Below are 19,492 nucleotides of genomic sequence, written 5' to 3'. Positions count from 1 at the left end.
CTAGGGCCTCCCTGGAGGTGGCCGAGGGCAGGCAGGGCTGGGCTGGAGAGAGGTGTGGGCGTCCCCTGAGGTGAGACAGGTGCCTCGAGCCTGGAGAGGCGCAGGGACCTTTCCTCCCTGAGGTGGCCCGGAGCCCGTGTTTCCACCCAGCGCCCCGCCCCACACCTGAGTGCACAGGCTTAGAGATGCGCCCATAGATGCGCATGCGCACACGGCGCTCCGTCTCGTCCCAGGTGAGAAGCTTGACTACAAGACCTGCGAGGCCCTGGAAGAGGTCTTCAAGAGGCTGCAGTTCAAGGTCGTGGATCTGGAACAGACGAACCTGGACGAAGATGTGAGCAGCCCGCCACCGCCCATCCCCATGCCCTGAGCTCCCTGCCCCTTAGAGGTCTGGGGGAAGGGCATAGCAGAAAGAAGGAACCCCCTTGGACAGAGGCTGGGCGGGGCCTCTTGAGCGAGGTCAGAGAGACGGCCAGAGCGGCCAGAGGGGGGGGGGTTGGACTCTGGGTGGGGCCCAGAGAAACGGTCTCATAGACTCACCCCAAGGATGGGGGATTCCTAAGAAAGGGGGAGACATGGGGAAGCAGGCCTGAGCGCAGGCCTATGGCCTTCGGGAGCCTAGTGCCTCAGCCCCTGCCTCGTGGCTTCCCCGGGCGGCCGCAACCCGAGCCCCGCTGTCTCTGCCCAGGGTGCCTCAGCCCTCTTCGACATGATCGAGTACTACGAGTCGGCCACCCACCTCAACATCTCCTTCAACAAGCACATCGGAACCCGGGGCTGGCAGGCTGCCGCCCACATGATGCGCAAGGTGGGCACCTCCGGCCCGCAGCCTCTCCTCGTAGGGCCTGGTTCCACAGCCCTTCCCTCACCAGCCAGTGTCCCCCGCTGTACAACCAGGTGGCCCTGCTGCCCAGGAGGCTGTTGGGGTATGGGGGGGGGCGCCCCCTGGTGGGGGGCGGGGCCAGCCTGACCCCGCCCCTTGCGCACCTGCCTCGCAGACGAGCTGCCTGCAGTACCTGGACGCCCGCAGCACGCCCCTGCTGGACCACTCGGCGCCCTTCGTGGCGCGCGCCCTGCGCATCCGCAGCAGCCTGGCGGTGCTGCACCTGGAGAGCGCCAGCCTGTCGGGGCGGCCCCTCATGCTGCTTGGTGAGCCCCGGGGCGGCGCGTGCTGGGCTCCGGCTGTTGGCCGGGTCCACCAGGCCTGGCCGGTCATAGCCCCCTCCCCCGCTTCTCCAGCCACGGCCCTGAAGATGAACATGACTCTGCGGGAGCTGTACCTCGCCGACAACAAGCTCAACGGCCTGCAGGACTCGGCCCAGCTCGGCAACCTGCTCAAGTTCAACTGCTCCCTGCAGATCCTTGACCTCCGCAACAACCACGTGCTGGACTCAGGTGGTTATGTGGTCCCTACCCCACCCCCGCTCCAGTCCCCCAGCACCCACCGTGTGGCCAGCCAGTCGCTCGTGGTGCTGCTGACACAGGGGTGGCCAGGACAGTCCCAGCTCTCCCCTCGTGGTGACGGCTCAGATGGGGCTGGGCTATGGGAACCCCGGGGTCTGGCCCCGACCGGGAATGAGGGAGGAGTTCCGGAGGAGGGAACAGCTCAACTCTTCCTTCAGGGTGAGGTGCAGTATTGACCAGATAGTTGATACTGGGATAAAGGATCAACCAGAAGCTGTTCAAGGTGTACAGGCAGGGATCTCTGGGTGGTGATGAGGAGGCTGGACTGGAGCCAGCCATTTAAACAGCCTAGGGAAGAATCCAGGCAGAGAATACCAAGTGCAAAGACCCTGAGGTAGGAAAGAGCTTATGCGTGCATGCTCAGTCACTTCAGTCATGTCCTACTTTTTATGACCCCATGGACTATAGCTAGCCAGGCTCCTCTGTCCAAGGGATTCTCCAGGCAAGAATACTAGAATGGGTTGCCATGCCCTTCTCCAGAGGATCTTCCTGACCCGGGGATTGAACCCCCATCTGCATTGCAGGCAGATTGTTTTACTGCTTAAACCACCAGGGAAGCCCGGGAAGGAGCTTAGGTATTAGATATCTTAGGGGAAGAGCCCCAGTGAGCCCGAAGATGAGTGAGCAGTGAAGAGGGACTAGTCACAGGGCCTTGTCAGCGGGAGGAACTTGATTTCATCCTGGCTCACTGGTGAGCAGAGTCCCTTGGCCTCCGTGAGGACAGGGTTCTGGGGGAGGGAGGTGCAGGATGGAACAGCAAGTCCAGCGCCTTCCTCCAGGGCATCTGGCCCCAGACACCACGAGTACTGAGCACCTACCACATTCAGGGCCTGTTGGCTCCTGGTTCACAGCCGTGAGTGAGGCAGAGACCTCTGCCTCAGGAAAGACAAAGCCAAGATACATTAATAATAATGTCTGTTAGATGATGAGACATGCTCTGGAGAAAAACAAAGCCATGATGGTGGACAGAGCTGTCTGCTTAGGGTAGACTGGCCAGGACTGTCCTGTGAGTGGGCAAGATTTGAGTGAAGATCTAAGGCAGGTGGGGGAGTCCTTCATCTACTTACCCAGAGGAAGAATGATCCCTGGGATCGGGAAGCTGTGTGTACCAGGTCCCAGGTAGTGGGGCCGGAGCCTGAGGGGCTGGGCAGGTTGGGGCAGGCATTTCTGTGCAATCACAGGTGGCTCCCGGGCCACAGACAAGACTTGCCAACGGGCCTCCGCAGGTCTTGCCTACATCTGCGAGGGTCTCAAGGAGCAGAGGAAGGGGCTGGCGACCCTGGTGCTGTGGAACAACCAGCTCACACACACGGGCATGGCTTTCCTGGGCATGACACTGGTGAGTCGGCTGGAGAGGGAGGGGGCAGCATGGCCCCTTCAGCACCTCCCCTGTCCCCCTTCTTCCTCCTCTTCCATGGTCCCGGCTCATCCTGCCAGTTGGGGAACCTGCCCTCTCCCGCCAGCCCTGCTTGGTCTCTGCTCCAGCTCCTGCTCCCTCTTTCTCTGAGGAGCGTAGCCCTTCCTTCATTGCCTCTCCACACCCAGCACCACAGCCTAGTACGACAGTGCCTTGTGCCAAGGGAAAACGTTTTGCATAGAAAGTTAGCATTCCTGGAAGTCTTCAGTAAGTCTTGAATCTACATCGTGGTATTCAAAGCAAGCCCACTTTGCTTGCTTTGGACTCAGACCCAGGTTAAGAATTACCCACAGCCAGACCTGTGCCCAGAGCCCTCAGGAGGCTGGCGAGGTCAGAGGGTGAGCCTGGGGCTCTGGGGTGAGGGGCCTGGCTGGACACTCGGAGGGCTGGGGAGTGGACGGGGCAGCTGGCACTTGGGAGATTCCTGCATACCTGAGGGATTCGGCCCGAAGCAGGAAGGCACTGGTGCTTGGACTGGAGGCACTGCCAAGGAGAGGCTACCTCTTTCCTGACTGGCCTCCTGGGCCTTTCCTGGCTCTCATGCGCCAACCCTCCAGCCACACACACACAGCCTGGAGACGCTGAACCTGGGCCACAACCCCATTGGGAACGAGGGCGTGCGGAACCTCAAGAACGGCCTCATCGGCAACCGCAGCGTGCTGCGCCTCGGCCTGGCCTCCACCAAGCTCACGTGCGAGGGTAGGGCGCGGGGGATGGTGGGGCCGGGCCGGGGGGCGGCCAGCCGGGTGTGGGCCCGTGGCCAGCCCCTGCGGTCCCCCTCCCAGGCGCGGTGGCAGTGGCGGAGTTCATCGCCGAGAGCCCCCGCCTCCTGAGACTGGACCTTCGGGAGAATGAGATCAAGACAGGCGGGCTCATGGCGCTGTCGTTGGCCCTCAAGGTGAACCACTCCCTGCTGCGCCTGGACCTCGACCGTGAGCCCAAGAAGGAGGCGGTGAGTGAACTCTTCCCTGCCGGCAGGTGGGGGGCGGGCCGGGGACTGCTGCGTGCAGGCCACCCAGAGCCCGAGCCCTGCCCCCTCCTCCGCCCGCAGGTGAAGAGCTTCATTGAGACGCAGAAGGCACTGCTCGCCGAGATCCAGAACGGCTGCAAGCGCAACTTCGTGCTGGCGCGGGAGCAGGAGGAGAAGGAGCAGCGGCTGCAGCTGTCGGCCTCCATGCCCGAGATCACCATCACCGAGCCCCAGCCTGACGTCGAGCCCGGGGAAGAGCCCACCGCCGAGGCGCAGGAGAACGGGGCGCCGGGCCCCAGCCCCGGGCCGGACTCAGACTCAGACTCGGACTCTGAGGGGGAGGACGGGGATGAGGCGGATGGGGAGAGGGCTGAGGCCCCCTGCCCCGCCCTGGTGCCCCCCACGGACTCCCTGGGCCCTGGGGACAGGAGCCCCCCAGGCTGCCCTTCCTCCCCCGCAGAGCAGCGCATCTCCGTGTCCAGTCCGGGCTGGGGCCACAAAGTGTTTGTGGTGACCCGGGTGGAGAGTCCACCCGAGAGGGCAGAGCCTCCTGTGGCCCCCGCCCCTCCTGGTCCTGCGTCCCCACCCGCCTCAGCCTCCCCCCCCACCTCACCTGTCCCGACACCCACTGAGGCCGCCAGCACTCCGGACCCCGGGCCGCCTGAGCCCCAGCCACCGCCGGAGCCACCCCAGTCGGGGCCACCATTGCCCAACGGCCTGAAGCCCGAGTTCGCCCTTGCACTGCCCCCAGAGCCGCCCCCGGGGCCTGAGGCCAAGGTGGGCAGCTGTGGCCTGGAACACGGTGAGAGGCGCCCTGGGGCTGGGTGGCAGGGCCCCTGGGTGCTGCATGTGACCCTGGGCGAGCATCCGCCTGTGGGGTGCCTCAGTTTCCCCTTGATGAAAGTGGACCTTGACAGGGACAAGTAGGACTGGGTTCTTGGTCCCTGCCTTACTCCCTTGGGTCCCTGGGAGCCCCTTGGAGGGGGGGCATGTCAGATCTGCTGACTGGAGTCTGAGGGTCTCAGTGGTCCCCGGACCTGTGCTCCCCTGCGAGTCTGGCTCAGGAAGGGCTACTGCCCCCAGCCCTCCCACCTTACTGGAGGCCGCCCACCCTTCTCCCCCGACCCTCCCACAGAGCTGAGCTGCTCCAAGAACGAGAAGGAGCTCGAAGAGCTGCTTCTGGAAGCCAGTCAGGAATCTGGGCAGGAGACACTGTGACACTTTAGGTGCGGTGAGGGCCGTGGGCCCAGGGGGCCGGGGAGCCAGTGGCAGAGCCCCGGCTCTGACAGGCCCCCTCCCCCTACTCTCCCCCCTAAGCTCCCTTTTACCTGTCGGTCTTCGAAGAGCTGAGGCCAGAGCCATGAGAATCTGCTCACCCTCACCCCCAGCTTCCTGAGGCCCAGGACACCAGGGGGTGGGGCCCTTCCTGGGACCCCCCCACACAGCAACACTACACGGGGTGCAGGAGCTATGGGGAGTGGCCCTCCCCACCCTGACTGAAGCACTTCTATTTATGTATCGACACTCGAAGACTCTGGGCTGGGGGTGGAAGGGAAGAGGAAGTGGATGCGGTCTCCAAGGTCATCGGGGTCACGAGGCCCATTTGGCTAGGCATGCCCCTTGGAGGCAGGCGTCCTAGGTGGTGGCGGATGGCCCCCCGGGCCCCGGGTGTGGGACCAGGCGGAGGCACGGCTTGGGAGGGGCGGTGAGCGGTGGCGGTGGCGGTGGTGGTGGTGGTGGTTGGACTTGGTGGAGCAGCCCCAGGCAGGGTGGGGGCCTGGGCTGGGATGGGTGGGGGGAGACGGGAGCCGAGGATCAGAGCTTTCTTTATCTTAAGTGCAATAAAATCTTTCAGGGAGCTGGGGTGGGGAGCAGCCAGGGCTTGGAGACCCTGCTGTCCGGGCCGCGGGAGGCTGCGCCCTGAGACGCACTACAACCCGGGGGGGTGGGGGGGGGCTGCTCCTGTCGGTGCAACTCTGTTCACACCTTTTCTAATAAACCAGAGCTGGGTTCCCCGTTTGCCTGCTGTCTTCTTGCGCTGATCCTGGGTCTCCGCTGTGGGGGCTCTGGGCAGAGGGAGGGGGAGGGCAGGGGTGCGACAGGTCCCGGCTGCGGAGCATCCACGGGGATGTGTGGAGGCCATCCCGGAGGAGAGCCCCGAGGTAGGACAGGCAGAAGCTGGGTCTCCCACCACAGCCGCCGCCCTGGCGCCCCTTCCTCATAGGAGCCCAGGCTCCTCTGTGTCTGACACAGCTGGTTCATCCGTGCTTCCACTCCCCTCTCTTCTGAAGAAATACCTTCTGAATACCTCCCAGCTTCAGGTCCAGCTCGGGTTCAGAGGTCATTGCTCTGCCCGGTCAGACTCTATGTGTTGCCATAGACTGTAGCCACCCAGGCTCCTCTGTCCATGGGACTTCCCAGGCAGGAATACCTGAGTGGGTTGCCCTTCCCTTCTCCAAGGACTCTTCCCGACCCAGGGATTGAATCTGGGTCTCTTGCATTGCAGGCAGGTTCTTTACCGCCTGAGCCACCAAGGAAGTGGCCCAAGGAGAGTAGACAGCAGCCCAGCCCCACAGCAGCCCAGCCATGTCAGCCCTAGACATCCTGGCAGGAGAACGCCCCAACCCCGGAGCCCAGCTGGTCGCCTGGTCACTGCCCACAGGTGCCGAGGTGTGGCTGGAGGGCTGTCGGGCACATATTTCTGGGAAATCTGAGTCACCTTTCAGAAAAGGTGAGAACCACTTAAGGGGAAGGTCTTTGCACCTACTCCTCTCCTGTGTGGGAGGCCAGCTCAGGTCAGGAAGAGATGCGGTGAAAAGATGATGAGAATCACAATATCGATGACCAGGAGCCCCTTATGTTCCTACACAAACTGGGGGGTCTCCTGTCCCAGTTGCCCAATGAACACCTTGAGTCACCAACCACTACAGTGTCCTAACTGTCCTTAGGGCAGCCACAGCCAGGACTCCCTCTCATTTGGGCAAAGAGCTGGGGGAAGACATGTACATTGGTCACCAGCCCATGGCACCCGCCTTGCTGGCAGCCGGGGAGACACCCACACAGTGTTCAGTTTCCAGGCTGTGGGCAGCGTCATCCTCTGACCGGTACAGCTGTGACCCAGTGGAGGGATGAGCCCCTCCAGACTGCCCTGCCTCCAGCCTCCCCTTCCTGGGGAGACCCAGGAGTACGAAATTTGTTTCAAAGTGCTGAGAAACCACAGTCCTTTGCCAAGTTGGGGTATTGTCAGTACAGCTCCCTAAAAATGTCAGTAGGTCTTTGGTGAAATTCAGCCATTGCCCAGGAGTCAACCCGGGTGGGGGCTTTTGGCCTAGAGCAGTGTTGGGTGCTCACCCATCCCCTTTGCTGTCTGCCTCCACCTCCAGGCCAGGTGATTAACAGACCGGGCTGAGGTGGGTCATGGGGAAGGAGCCTCCCCCTCACGGGGTGCCTGGGAACGTCTGGAGTCCTCTCGCCAGCCTTGTCCTTGCCCTTCACTTCAGCTTGTGGTGAGAAATTAAGCCTTTCCAACTGTTCACCCAGGGTTGAATTGTGATCCTTTCCCACATCTCAGATGGGACTTTGGAAATAGGGTCTTTATTGAGGTATTCAAGTTAAAATGAGGTTATAGGATGGGCCCTGATCCAATACAAAAAGGGGGAATTTGGAGACAGGGACAGATGTGCTCACAGGGAAGATGTAAGGACACCGAAGGCCTCGTGAGGATGGAGGGCTTGTGACGTAACCACGAGCCAAGGACGCCAGAAGCTGGAAGAGGCGAGGAAGGGTTCCCTTTCCAGGTTTCTGAGGGGGCATGGCCCTGACAACTCCTTGATTTTGGACTTCTGACTTCCAGAACCATGAGGAAATAAATCTCCGCTGTTCTAAGCTAGTCAGCTTGTAGAATTTAGTTATAGCAGCCCCAGGAGACTAGTAGACCAGTTCTGCAGTGCTCCTGATTTTCTGACTTTTAGGAATCTTGGATCGTGGAGGTAGATCCCTTTGGCCAAGGTGTTTTTTTTTTTTTTCAAAGGCCACGTGTCTCAGCTTAAGGGATCTTAGTTCCTTGACCAGAGATCAAACCTTGGTCCTTGGCGGTGAGCCTCACAGCTCTAACCACTGGACCACCAGGGAAGTCCCTGGCCAAGTATTTCTTTCCTTGCCTTCAGCCATCCAAGTATCACCCAAGCTTGTTGTGAACACACAAGTCCTTCACAACAGCTTGATGTACCAAATCTTAAAAGATCTCAATACCGTAACATGGGAGATGTTTATTTTCATGCACGTGGGCATTCCGGGTGGCAGACAGCTGTTCTCCATGAAGTGACTCTTGCAAGCCGGGACCCTGCCCTCTGGTGGCTCTGCCATCCCTAGGTCCTCAGGAGACCCTGCGTCCAGCAGGCAGGAGGGGGAGGAGAGCAGAGAAAAAGCAAGCCTGCCTCTTAAGCCGTTGCCACGATGGGAAAAAGACACACACTTCCACTCCCTTCTAGGTGCCAGCTCCCAGCAAAAGCCCCAAACTACAGAGGACCGGTAAATGCCAGGGGACAGGGAGCCACACCCAGCCCCTCTGATATCCTCTCTGGTTTGGTTTTTTGATGTTTTTTTAGTCTCCGAAAGTTCTAGTTTTGCCAGGCACATGGCCAGAATCTAAGATAAAATTGGGCAACAGTTTGACCACTGATGCACACCAGTTACAGGGAGCAGCTTCCTCCTGGGGCCTGATGCGGGGCGGGGGTGGCCTCAGTCCTACTCCTGACTTTCAACCAAGTCTACAGGTTAGTTCTGCCTCCCCAGCACCCTGCTCCTGGGGCCAGTTTGTTTGCAGCCTAGACTGCCCAAGTCAAGTGGGCTGAGGAAGCAGAAGGGAAGGGAAGCATGCTGCCTACAGCAGCACATCTATGCAGACACCCATCTAAAGTGTCACGAGGACCGTGTCTCTCTCCGCGGTGGCTTCTCTTGAGCAGGCTCTCCCCCTGCTGTTGGAAAACATCTCAGCATATCTGGGGTTTATGCCACCAGTTCAGCCTTGCCAGGACTGCCAGTGCTTCAGTACTGGCAGCTCCTTTTAAGTCACAGGCTGATTCTCTGCCCCATGTCCACTTTGAAGCAGTTATTGGCCAACCTTGGAGCTACAGCATGAGGGCAGTACCCCCACTAGGCTGCATAGCCTGGGGGTGAGTGTCTTCACAGAGTTCCTGGCTCCCTCTGGGATGGTCCTCTGGGCTCTCAGGGCCCTGGCTCAGAAATCAGGTCCACCTCCACCCCCCAGCCACTGAACTGGGCCAGCCACCATAGGCCTGAGCTTGTGACTGTTTGACCAATGAGAACTGGGAAGCTGCCCGGAGGAGTGGTGCCCCCAGCCTAGGTCTCTGTCCCTGAGATGGAAAGGAAGGTGGTGAGCCATGATGGTGGAGGCTGGCCCTAGGAGGCCCCCCACTTTGCCTCCATGTGCCCCATCTCTGCGCCTCAACTTCCCTGTCCTCAAGAGGCTCATCTGGTGGCCCTGGAGTGACCCATAAGGCAGGCATCCCCCCTGGACAGTTACTTATTCAGGGGAGGCAGTGCCGCCAGCTCCTCCAGACTGCGGTGCCAGCGAAGCCTAATTAACCCATTATGCCAGGGGAGGAGCCACCTGAGAGTGGAGCACCCTGCTGAGGTCACTGGGGACACCGCCCTCGGAAATGCCAGCTCCTGCCCTGCCCACGGAGGGGCAAGCTCAGGTGTGGGGACAGGGACCTGGATCCCCTGAGGCCTGGGTGCGCTCCACTGAGTCAAGGAGCACATCCGTCTGGCCCTCATCGCCCCTGCCTCCGCAGCCTCACCCGTCACCCCCGCAGCCCCTCCCGCCTCTGGGATGTCAGCAAGCAGGTTGCCAGCTGAGCCTGCCTGACTTCCTGGGAATGCAGTGGACTTGGCACGACAGGGTAGGCCTGGTGCCCAGTCCTCAGTGAGCGGGGGAGGCCAGGGCCATCTCTGCTTCTCAGCTTCCCTGCCCTCATCAAGGAAGACCAATCAGGGGGCTTTCACATTTTCATTTATTGCACTTGAACCCCGATTTCCTCATGGGTCCTTCTGCCCCGGCTCTCAGACACTGACACGCTGTCCCATTCCTGGTGGCTACAGCCTACAGCTCTCCCTGGCTCACAGATTCATCTGGGAAATATGGGCACCACAGGCCCCATTCTGGACACTGGCTCCTGGGTCTTGAGCCCACACAGGGCCCCTACACTCTCATCTGGGCAGATGCAAGTGTTGTGCCCAGAAGTCTTACATTCAAGGCCCACCTGGGCTGGATTGCCCCTGAATGAAAGGAGCTCAAACCATGGGTCTGGGCTTGCCCCCCTGGGCCCAGTCCCGGGGATGGTGGGCTTCGCTGGTATGCACAGGGGCGTGCCCTGCAGAGTGGCCTGCCCGGGCCGCCCCGGGGGCATGGTTGGCTCCGTTGGCGGCGTGCGGGGTGTCGCGAGCGGGGGACTTGGGTGGGCTGGGCGGCTTGAGCGCGCTGACGGCCCGGATGAGGCCCATGCGGCGGCGGATGGAGTGGTCCAGGTTGACGGTGCAGCGCAGGAGGCTCTGCGCCTCAGCCACGGTGAAGGGGAAGTCGGCGCCCAGGAAGCGCTCGAAAAGCTCGGGGTCGCCGTCCAGGTCGAGCACGTTCTGCAGCGGCTTGGTCATGGTGTGCAGCTCGCGGCTGTGGTCGCAGAACACGTCCCAGAGGCGCGCGCGGGCCTCGGGCGCGCCCCCGGTCTGCTGCCGGTCCTCCAGGCACTGCAGGGCCCAGCTGAGGCGGCACGGCCACTGGTTGGCGAGCACGACCCAAGCCACGGCCTGGCGCGGCGAGGGGCCCCCGAAGTCCCCCTGCTGCTGCTGCAGCAGGCGCACGGTGATGGGCACGGTGTTGACGATGCGCCGCATGGACACCACGTTGTCGGGCACGTACTCGTAGAGGCAGTCGCGCTCGTCGTGCAGGCAGAAGAGAGCTTCGCGGATGCGGCGCGCCGCCTCGGCGTCGATGCGGCTCTGCGCGCGCTCGCCCCCCGCCTGCGTCTGCACCGCCAGGAGCTGCGCGCCCTCGCCGCCTCCCGCCCCGGCCCCGCCCAGCGGCCGCAGCTTGCGCGTCATCTCGCGATAGAGCAGGTCGTCGCGGCTCTGCACGGCGTCGTGGAGGAACTGCAGCTTGGTGCGGCGGCCCATGATGGGCACCGAGAAGGGCAGCGTGACGGTGCGGTTGAGGAAGAGGTAGCCGTTGTCGGCCGTGCCCTTCATGGAGCCGGCGCTTTCGAGGCACGCGGCCAGGATGCTGGGGTCCACCACCAGGATGAAGATGAAGGGCGCGTGGCTGTCGGACAGCAGCGTGTTGATGGCGTTAAGCACGCCCACCACGCGCTCCGGGTAGCACGTGTCCAGCCCGGTGACCTCGAGCACGACGCGCAGCCGGCGCCGCTGGTAGATCTCCAGGAAGCACAAGAAGTCGGTGAGCAGCTCCACCTCCTTCTTCACCTCGCACATGAAGCCCAGCTGGCTGCCGAACTTCTCGCGCGACACCAGCCGCTCGATCTTCTTGCGCTGGCTCACAAACAGGTGCTTGCCCACCGAGTACACAGCCATGAGCAGCCCGGAGCCCGACAGCGTGGTGGCCGCGCCGCCGAACACCCGGAGCAGGCTGCTGTTGGTGGCGCGGTGGCTCAGCGAGCGGGCACCCACCGACAGGTAGAGCAGCCCCACACCCAGGCTGAGCACGGCCAGCAGGGCCAGCAGCGCCAGGCACACGCGGTGCCGGCACTGCCACTCGCGCTGGTGGAAGCCCGGCGTCGTGGCCGCCTTCGTGCCCAGCACTGAGTACACGCTGAAGGGCAGCGCGCCGTATTGGTGGCGGATGCCCTCGCACAGCGTGGTTACCAGGCCGGCCCACAGCTTGTCGGTGCCCGCGTACTGCCAGGCGCTGAAGCGGATGAAGAGGAACTTCACGTTCTTGCGGCGCAGGTGCACCTCGGTGATGATGGGCTGCAGGAACACCAGGTACCACAGCAGCTTCGGGAAGGCCCAGCCCCGCACGTGCCGCGGCCGCCACTGCACGCGCTCCAGCTCCTCAGCCTCGCGCTGGGCTGCCTCTTGCTGCATCAGTGCTGCGGGGACCGAGGGCACAGTGGGGGACGGTGTGAGCGGACGGGACCGGCTCAGGCCAGCACGGGGGCCTGGATGTTAGGGAGCCCACGGCCATCCCCAAGTGCTGGGCAGGTGCACAAGGGCGGAAGGAGAAGCCTGGAGCCAGGCTTGAACAGGGGAGGGTGGGGAGGAGGGCTAGGCGGTCAGAAATAGAGCCCCCAGAGGAGCGAGGATGGGTTGCGGCAGCCAGGTGCTGAGGAAGAGAAATGCAGGGTAGAAAGGATACCCCCTGGCTCCCATTTTCCTGGCTTACTGCCCCTCCTCCAGCTCTCAGCTCAGCTGTCACCTCTTCCAGGAAGCTTTCCCTGGAAAGCTGGGTCAGGTGACCCTGAACTCCTCCACTGAAGCCCTGCCCATGCTGGATCATCCCTGTCTGGGGACAGGTCTGTCTTTCGCGCTGGTCTGTGAGCCCAGGAAGGGCAGGGCCCTGGTTGTTTTGGCCACCCCGCATCCCTTGGGTGCTGGGAGAAGGTCTAGAGGACTGGATCGTGAGAGGTTGGGGGCAGGACCTTCTTGCTGGGAGGGTGAGTGAGTGAACCAGAAGCTCTGTTTGCTTTTACCTTTTGGCAGATCTTTTCTCCTCCCAGGACCCTGTTTTTTTGCTCTGTGACAACACAGGGGCATGATGTGGGCTTGTTTAGCAGGTGCTCACCAGGGCCGGGCACACAGGGGTGAGTCACCTCCGGTTTCTCTGGTGGTGATCGGGGCTGGGGGCTGAGCTGCAGCAGGTTTGAACCTGGTTAAGTTTCAGCTCATGTTTGCAGTTAACATTAGCTGTCAGGGGTCTTGTGGGTGCCTGGCCCTGGGCCCGGGCGGAGGAGATGGGCCTGAGGAGTACAGAGCCCAGGAGGGACATGGCAAGAGCCTGTAGCTTCAGCGAGGAACCGGTGCTCTCTCCCAAGGGTGCTGGGGAGCCATGGGAGGCTTCTGAGCAGGGAAAGGACAGGGCTAGATGTGTATTTTATTTTTTGTTATTTGCTTAACTTTCTGACTGCAGCGCGTGGCATGTGAGGTCTTAGTTCCCTGACCAGGGATGGAACATGCACCCCCTGCAGAGGCAGCATGCAGTCTTAACCACTGGACCACCAGGGAAGTCTCTCATAGATGTGTATTTTAGAAAGAGTCCTTGCAGTGGATTTGGTGGGGGAGGGGGGCAATGGCATGGGGAGGGACCTGGTTAATGCTGACTTATGGGCCTCTGGAATGGGGCTGACTGACCTCAGGGGCGAGCAGGTCTTGGGGAAGCCTGGGGCCGGGCAGGGACCCAAGGCTCCATTTCCCTTAATCCGTCTCCCTTGAATACCCACAAGTCCTCACCCGTGATCTTGTCCAGCATCATGTGCAGGCGGCAGCCAAAGGGGGCATAGAAACCTACAGTCACAGGGACAGGCACGTGGCAGAGAGTCTTGGCCAGGCAGCTGCAGTAGACGTCATCCTCTGTCAAGATGTCTGGGGGTGCCGGGGGTAGGGAGGGGGTGGGGTGGGGAAACCCGAGTCAATGAGGCTGGCCAGGCACCGCCCTCCTCCCCTTTGCTCTCCACAGTGCTCGTCCTCTCCCTGCTCTGCTGGCAGCCCCCTCCCCATCTCCCAGCTGCGACTCAGGCCAAAGCCCCTGACAGGTTTCTGCGGCCGCAGGTAGCCCCCTCCTCCAGGACCAGGTGTGCCCATCTGGGTCCTGGCTCCGTACCCAGAGGTGCATGGGAACATGGCTGCCCTGGCCCCACGCACCAGGTCACCAGGCTCATCATGGTCCCCCTGCGAAAAAATCTCACTGACTTTCCTTGAGGTTCCCAGGCCCTCAGATACTTGACACCGCCTTCCACACTCAAAGGCCCTGCCGTGTCAGTTTCTTAGCTCTGCCAGCCTGGCTCGAGCATGGATGGGCCCGGACAGCCACAGGCTCCTCAGCTGCCTGTCCACCCCTTACCCTGATCCCTCTCTGTGCCCCGGTGCCCACAGTCACTGATCCTAAGCCCCACAAAGACACGGCTTCTGGTCCTGGCCCCTTTCTCCACACGGCCTTAGGCACAGTGATGCCTCTGGGGGGCCCTGCCCCTCCTCTTAAGAGTGGGGTGCAGAGACGCTGGAGAGTGTCAAAGGGTCTGGTGGAGGCCAGGTGCTCTGTCTGTGTCGTGGTCTGGGGTGGCCCTTCAGGGCGCAGCTGCCCAGTCTGAGTCCCAGCACAGGGACTCAATGCACAAGTGCTACAACCCACTCTCCAGAGTGGGCCTGCTCTCCCTCTTTGGGCCCCCACTGAGCACCACTTCTTGGACCCAGAGTTGGGGTGCCAGAAAGGTAGAGCTGGGTTGCAGTGGGGGGGCACCGGCCAGCCTTGAGGTGCTCAGTGGGGGGTGGGGATGACACGCCCGCTTTCATAGAGGCCTCCTTGTTGTCCCTTGAACCAGCCACCTCAGAGTCAGTGCATTTGCCATCGACTCAAGAGAATGGCCCCATTTTGCTCAAATGTCAACTTAATGGGGTCTTGCCTGATGACCCTGCTTAATTTGCAGACCCCATCTCCTCTCCCTGCTTTATCCTTCCCCCAACGTGGTTATCACCCAGTGACACTCTTTTGACCTTTCCTATTGTTTCCTGTAAACCTGCCTCCTCCAACTGCCTACAGAATGTGAGCTCCACGAGAGCAGCAATCTCTGCCCTGCTCCCCGGGGCACTCCCAGAACAGAGCCTGGCACTCCTGTAGGTGTCCATACCTAGTCACAGAATGAATGAATGAATGAGTGAGTGGCTGGATGTCACTGTCAATGTCAATCACGACACTGACAGAGGGCCAGTCCCCTCCCATGGTTGCATTGCTCTCTGAATCTCCCAGGCCACTCCACATCTCTGGCTGCAGCCGCACACTTGACCCATTTCCCCCACCCCTGAGCTGGCCAGCAAGCTGGTGCTCATCACTCCCTGCCCCAAGTCAGGAGGACTGGGGGGAAAGGAAGCAGAGCAAGGGTGTCAGCAGAGGGAGAGAGCTGGGGCCAGGACACTGGCCAGCCCGGGGCCGAGACACCAGGGACAAGGCCTGGCTTGGGACCCTTGGCTCCCAACAGGTGAAGCGGCGGTGGCTGCCCCAAGGCCCAGGGTCAGGGATGAGCACCCTCCAGACAGAGCCCAGGCCCAGGCAGGAAGCAAGGTGGCAGGGACAGAGCCTGGGAAGGGGAGGCTGAGTGAGCACCGGAGCTGTAGGAGGTGAAGGAGCAGCCGCAGGCTGCGGGGGCGGGCAGGGGCCGGGCGTCCGTGGGCCTGCTGGGCTCCAGGAGGGTGCCGGCTGCAGAGGGCAGCGCTGGGCCGCCGATGGCCGGGGTGCTGGCCGCGGTGAGTGAGGTGGGGGGCAGCTGGGGGGCGCTGGCCGGTTGCACGGGGGCAATGGTGGTTGCAGGTAGCCGCTTCTGGGCCCCGTGAACAGAGCAGAACCGCTGCGGTGGGGGCTTGGGAGGCGGGGGGTGGGGCTGCCGCCTCTGCTGCTGCTGCTGCTGCTGGGTGGGGTGCTGGGGGCCCCGGTGACAGCCACCGCGCCCCCCCTGGTGGCCGTGGTAGGCCAGCTGCCTGCATGCCTGGGGGGGTGGCCGACACGGCCTGTGGGCGCCAGGTGCCGCTGGGTCGTGGCACCCCTGATGACAGCATCCTGGAAGGAAGGAAGTGGAGGTGACTGGGCCTGGGTCCCCAAGCCCTGGGGGCACTGGCAGGAATTGGGTTGGGTCTTCAGGTGGAGGGGGGCTCAGGAGAAATCAGGGAGATGAGGAGGGGGTGACGGCAGAGGGGCAGCCTCGCGTTGCACTCTCCCACGACTCGGGTGGGAGGAAGGGGAGGAGGTGCAGAGGCCTGGGCTTCAGCCAGGTCAGGGACTCGAGTGGGGATGCTGTCCCGGAGTTCCTGCTCCCCCAAATTCCCCAGTCCTCGGGGTGTCCCCCAGTGCAGGCACTGAGAATACTCCATTGGGAGCTGGCCCAGTTGGTCCAGAGGCCAGAGTGATGGGAGGTGACTGCAGAGAGAGGACAGGGTGGGGACTAGGAAAGGGGGGTGGGCCTCACACCTGAGCTCAGATGAGGCCCTCGGGAAGGGGGCTGCTCTGGGAGACCCCAAGGAGACTGAATCAGCCCTGGTGGGCGATAACTGCCCCCTCCCCACCCCAAGCAGGAGCACCTGTGGTCACCATGAGAGGCTGGACCCCCACTTTGTTCATACACTCACTGTGGGGGGGGGCTTGCCCTCTGACCCCTCCCTCCCACCACACGGCTCCCCCCAGGCCTGGTGACTTGGGGAGGAAATTCTTCCCACACTGGGGGAGGAGGGCAGGCCAGGTGGGCCTCCCAGGGTCCCCCACGGCCTCCTGTGCAGACGCCTCTATGGTGAGTGCTGGTGGCTTTTCTCTCTTGGGGCCTGAGGGTCTTCTTCTGCTTGGCCATCCCCCTCAGCCACTCCTCCTTGCTGCCAGGACCCCCCCAAAATGAACCCCTACCTTTTCGGTGCCCCAACTCCGGGTCCAAGAAGTAGCGCTTGGTGGCGATCCGGGGGGGCAGGGCACCCTTGGCGAAGTGGACGGTGTAGTGCTGGTGCATGGTGGCTGGGGGCCTGCTCAGGGAGGGGGCAGCAGGGGCCTGGCTCAGTGCCCAGCGCCCTTGGGTGCCCAGGGCGGCTCCCTGAGTCCTGCCGTGGATGAGCCCCCCTCCCTGATGCTGGGGTCCCGCGTTAACCCAGGTAGGGGGCAGGTGCTCCTCCAAGTAACAGTGGGAGGTCTGGATGGGGTTGGGGGGCAGATGGCGAGGCCCCAGGTTGGACGGTGTTAAGGGGGGTAATCTGGGGTGTTTGGGAGCTACTGGGCATTTCCAAGAGGCTGGGACAATGGGGGTGCTGAGCGAGGTGGGCTGGGAGCTGCTGGGTGGCTGAGTAAAACCAAGGGGGAACTAGGTATTGGGGGGTTGTGCTGTGGGACGTGGGGGCTGGTGCCCTTTGAAACCAGCACAGTGATGAGAGGTGGGAGCAGCAAGCCACGGCTGGGGCATTAGGGATGTAATGAGGGGTTGGAGGGAGGGGGACTCTCGGGAGAAAATGAAATCGGTGTGGTCCGATTTGGGAGAGGCTGAGAGCAAACTAGGGATGAGACGGGGTGGTGGGGGGCACCGGGTTTAAAATTTGAGGCGCCCATTTTAAGGATGGGAAGGATGCTGTTTAGAGGCGGGGATCGGTTGGGGGGGCCGCCGAGGGGCCGAGGAAACGGGGTGGTGAGGGCTGGGGACCAGGCGCGTGACCCCCGCTTACCCCACCCCATAACCCCCACCCCCCGGCCTGGGGTCTCCCGTACCTGAAGCCAGCCTGCAGCCCCAGCTCCCCACCCGGCTCTGCGCCAGCCCCTCCGTCCGGCAGCGTCAGCGCTGGCCCAACTGCGCAGAGGCCCAGGAGCTGGAGCCTGGGAACCGGGAGCCCAGCCGCCCGACCGGTTTGCCCGCCTCGTCCCCGCCCCATCCCCAGCAAGCCCTCCCAGTCCCCGTACGGTGCGCTCCACTTTCCAGGACTGGGGGTGCCCCAGGAAAGGCACGGAGACGGCAGGCCTCGGTGCCGCCCAGGGAGGGCCCCGCCACAGGGTCTGCAGGTCTGGGCGCCTCGGCTGCGGGGCGGGCAGGAAGCTGGGAGTCCAGGCCCAGGGAAGGAGCAATCCCAGCTTCGGGTGCCAGCTCCTCCCGGGCTGGACTGTGCGGCCTTGGGTGGGTGACTTCCCCTCTCTGAGCCCGGCTTCCTCACTGCTGAGTGGACTGGCATCTGGGCCTGTCTCTCGCGGCCGTCGGGAGTCCGCCAAGCCCAGCGCCTGGCGCTCAGCAACAGGCGCTAACCGACCCAGTTACTGGCTGCTCCAGATGCTTCACATAAAGTGACGACACGCGAGTTCCTGGCTCGTTAGGAGCCGCGCTTGGTGGACATGCTTTTTCCCCTTTTGGGGCCCAACACACAGCGTGTGGGATCCGAGGTCCCCAGCCAGGAACTGAACCCTGGCCTCGGCCGTGAGGGCACAGGGTCCTAGCCACTGGATCACCAGGGAACTCCCCACACACTTCTCTACAGTAACCCCCTTTTCCCTGACGACGCCCCCACGGGGCGGGGGTGAGGCCTGCCCTACAGAAGGAAACAGGACCGATGGAGTCCCTGCCCTAGGTCTTAGGGAGGCAGAGCCGGGCTTTGCAGGCAGTGTTTTGTGCCGGGTAGTGAAGGCGCCTTGCAGACATTCTTGGGGGGTGGGGGTGCAGAGGAGGCACCTTAGATACCTTGGAGGGGGGCCCCCTCTGCTATCCAGGGTCCGGTCTCCCTGTGGCTGCTGCTAGGGTGATGGGGCCAGCAGAGGCTCCCCCGGGAGATGGGGGAGGCAACCACTGAGCGGCACCCAGAGAGAAGGAAGCCGACGGGCCCTGCAAGGCGCCCAGTGACCAGACGCCGCTCCTCCTGCAGCCCAGCTATGCCTCCTTCTCTTTTCACCAGGCCTCCCAGCAGCTTCTTCCTCCCAGTCCTCCGCCAGCTCAGGACTCTACCCCTGTCCCGATCAAGGAGGCCAGGCTGGCGTGTTTGAGTCAGGGGTGGGTGGGTCTGTGGGGGCCCCTTATGGACTGTCCCTGGGCTTCCTGAGGGCAGGACTGGCCCCGGGCCATTCCCCCACTCCCCCACCCCTGCCTGCTGAGTTTAGCTGAGTGACCGAGATTCCTTTGGGACTCATCCCCGACAGTGCCAGCCCCTAGCCGGGGACCCACAGGGAAGCACGAGTGAGCAGCGGCTCCAGGGGATGTGGTGGGCAGCGGAGGCTGCAGGCTGGACACCGGAGACGGAGTAGGAGTTTGGGGAGGGGGCCAGGCAGGAAAGGCCTGTGCTAAGGCTCGGAGGCAACCCAGGGCCTGCGGGGCTCGGCTGTGTGTGCTGGGGAAGGGGCTGCATGCGGTGTCTGCACCAGACGCTATGGAGGCAGAGGAGCCCCACCCCCTGGGGGGGGGTCTTAGGCAAGGGGACCCCTCCTCCTCCCATTCCGGTCGATCCCAGCCTCGGGTTACAGCTCCGAGGCAGGGATACTTACCTACCTGAGGCAGCGAGTGGCAGAGCCCGGCAGAGTCCAGACAGGTGATGCCCCCAGATACTATGAATGTAAACAGGGGAGGTGGTGGCAGGGGGTGGGGTGCAGGCATGGAGGCTGAGCTGCCCAGAGACTAGTCAGCTAGACCATTGTTCTGGGTATGACTCGCACCCGTCAGGCACGTGAAGCGTGTATTCAAGAGTATGTGTGCATGTGTGTTGGGGGAGCTGAGGGTGTCTGGCCCACCCACTCATCCGTCCTTGTTCCTGGCAGCCCCCGCAGGCCAGCCCCACACCTGGCAGCAACTCCAGGGGCCCCTGGCTCTGCTCCCAGGGAGAGGTCCATTCTTTGGGCCCTCGCTGAGCAGAGAGCAGCCCCAGACTTGTCGATGCTGGCAAGGCTGCCTGTCCCGGGGGCC

The 19,492-nt window shown here is 62.8% G+C and overlaps 2 protein-coding genes across 7 annotated transcripts in view; one reads left to right on the top strand and one right to left on the bottom strand.

Moving 5' to 3' along the window:
- PPP1R37 (protein phosphatase 1 regulatory subunit 37) overlaps positions 1-5,870 on the top strand; it is a 36,329-nt gene extending 30,459 nt beyond the window's left edge. The window contains exons 4-13 of one of the 2 annotated variants that reach the window (XM_081515798.1): positions 234-334; positions 689-808; positions 999-1,149; positions 1,240-1,395; positions 2,691-2,803; positions 3,439-3,580; positions 3,667-3,833; positions 3,933-4,653; positions 4,987-5,077; positions 5,169-5,870. In XM_081515798.1, the coding sequence (XP_081371924.1) occupies positions 234-334; positions 689-808; positions 999-1,149; positions 1,240-1,395; positions 2,691-2,803; positions 3,439-3,580; positions 3,667-3,833; positions 3,933-4,653; positions 4,987-5,069 (1,754 nt within the window). In that variant the 3' untranslated portion in view covers positions 5,070-5,077; positions 5,169-5,870. Of the gene's footprint in view, positions 1-233; positions 335-688; positions 809-998; positions 1,150-1,239; positions 1,396-2,690; positions 2,804-3,438; positions 3,581-3,666; positions 3,834-3,932; positions 4,857-4,986; positions 5,078-5,168 lie in introns of those variants that run through there. The other variant, XM_081515797.1, reaches the window with a different exon arrangement.
- Positions 5,871-9,869: 3,999 nt separating this feature from the next.
- NKPD1 (NTPase KAP family P-loop domain containing 1) lies at positions 9,870-19,131 on the bottom strand. 5 transcript variants are annotated; one of them, XM_081515773.1, is made up of 5 exons: positions 16,486-16,598; positions 15,581-15,651; positions 14,622-14,728; positions 13,335-13,466; positions 9,870-11,977 (listed from the first exon to the last, which is right to left on the bottom strand). In XM_081515773.1, the coding sequence occupies exons 4-5, from the start codon at positions 13,354-13,356 to the stop codon at positions 10,167-10,169; spliced, it is 1,833 nt and encodes a 610-aa protein (XP_081371899.1). In that variant the 5' UTR covers positions 13,357-13,466; positions 14,622-14,728; positions 15,581-15,651; positions 16,486-16,598; the 3' UTR covers positions 9,870-10,166. The 5 variants fall into 5 exon arrangements, with proteins under 5 accessions (XP_081371899.1, XP_081371896.1, XP_081371895.1 ...); XM_081515770.1 differs by lacking the exons at positions 14,622-14,728; positions 15,581-15,651 and adding an exon at positions 17,329-17,479; XM_081515769.1 differs by lacking the exon at positions 14,622-14,728 and having other exon boundaries at positions 15,202-15,651; positions 16,486-16,893.
- Between the last annotated feature and the right edge of the window lie 361 nt (positions 19,132-19,492).

Source organism: Giraffa tippelskirchi, chromosome 7 (genome assembly GCF_054371585.1).
Source record: "Giraffa tippelskirchi isolate mGirTip1 chromosome 7, T2T-mGirTip1v1.2.pri, whole genome shotgun sequence".
NCBI classification, from domain to species: domain Eukaryota; kingdom Metazoa; phylum Chordata; class Mammalia; order Artiodactyla; family Giraffidae; genus Giraffa; species Giraffa tippelskirchi.
This window is presented reverse-complemented; position numbering and strand designations above follow the sequence as displayed.

Bases quoted from the DNA above. Each gene is read 5' to 3' on its own strand.
- NKPD1 (XM_081515769.1), bottom strand. From the start codon at position 16,585: ATGCACCAGCACTACACCGTCCACTTCGCCAAGGGTGCCCTGCCCCCC. The intron at 13,467-15,201 runs GTGCTCACTCAG...CGGCACCCCCAG, and splicing joins CTTCACCTCCTACAGCTCCG to ACATCTTGACAGAGGATGAC. The intron at 11,978-13,334 runs GTGAGGACTTGT...CGGTCCCCGCAG, and splicing joins GATGCTGGACAAGATCACGG to CACTGATGCAGCAAGAGGCA.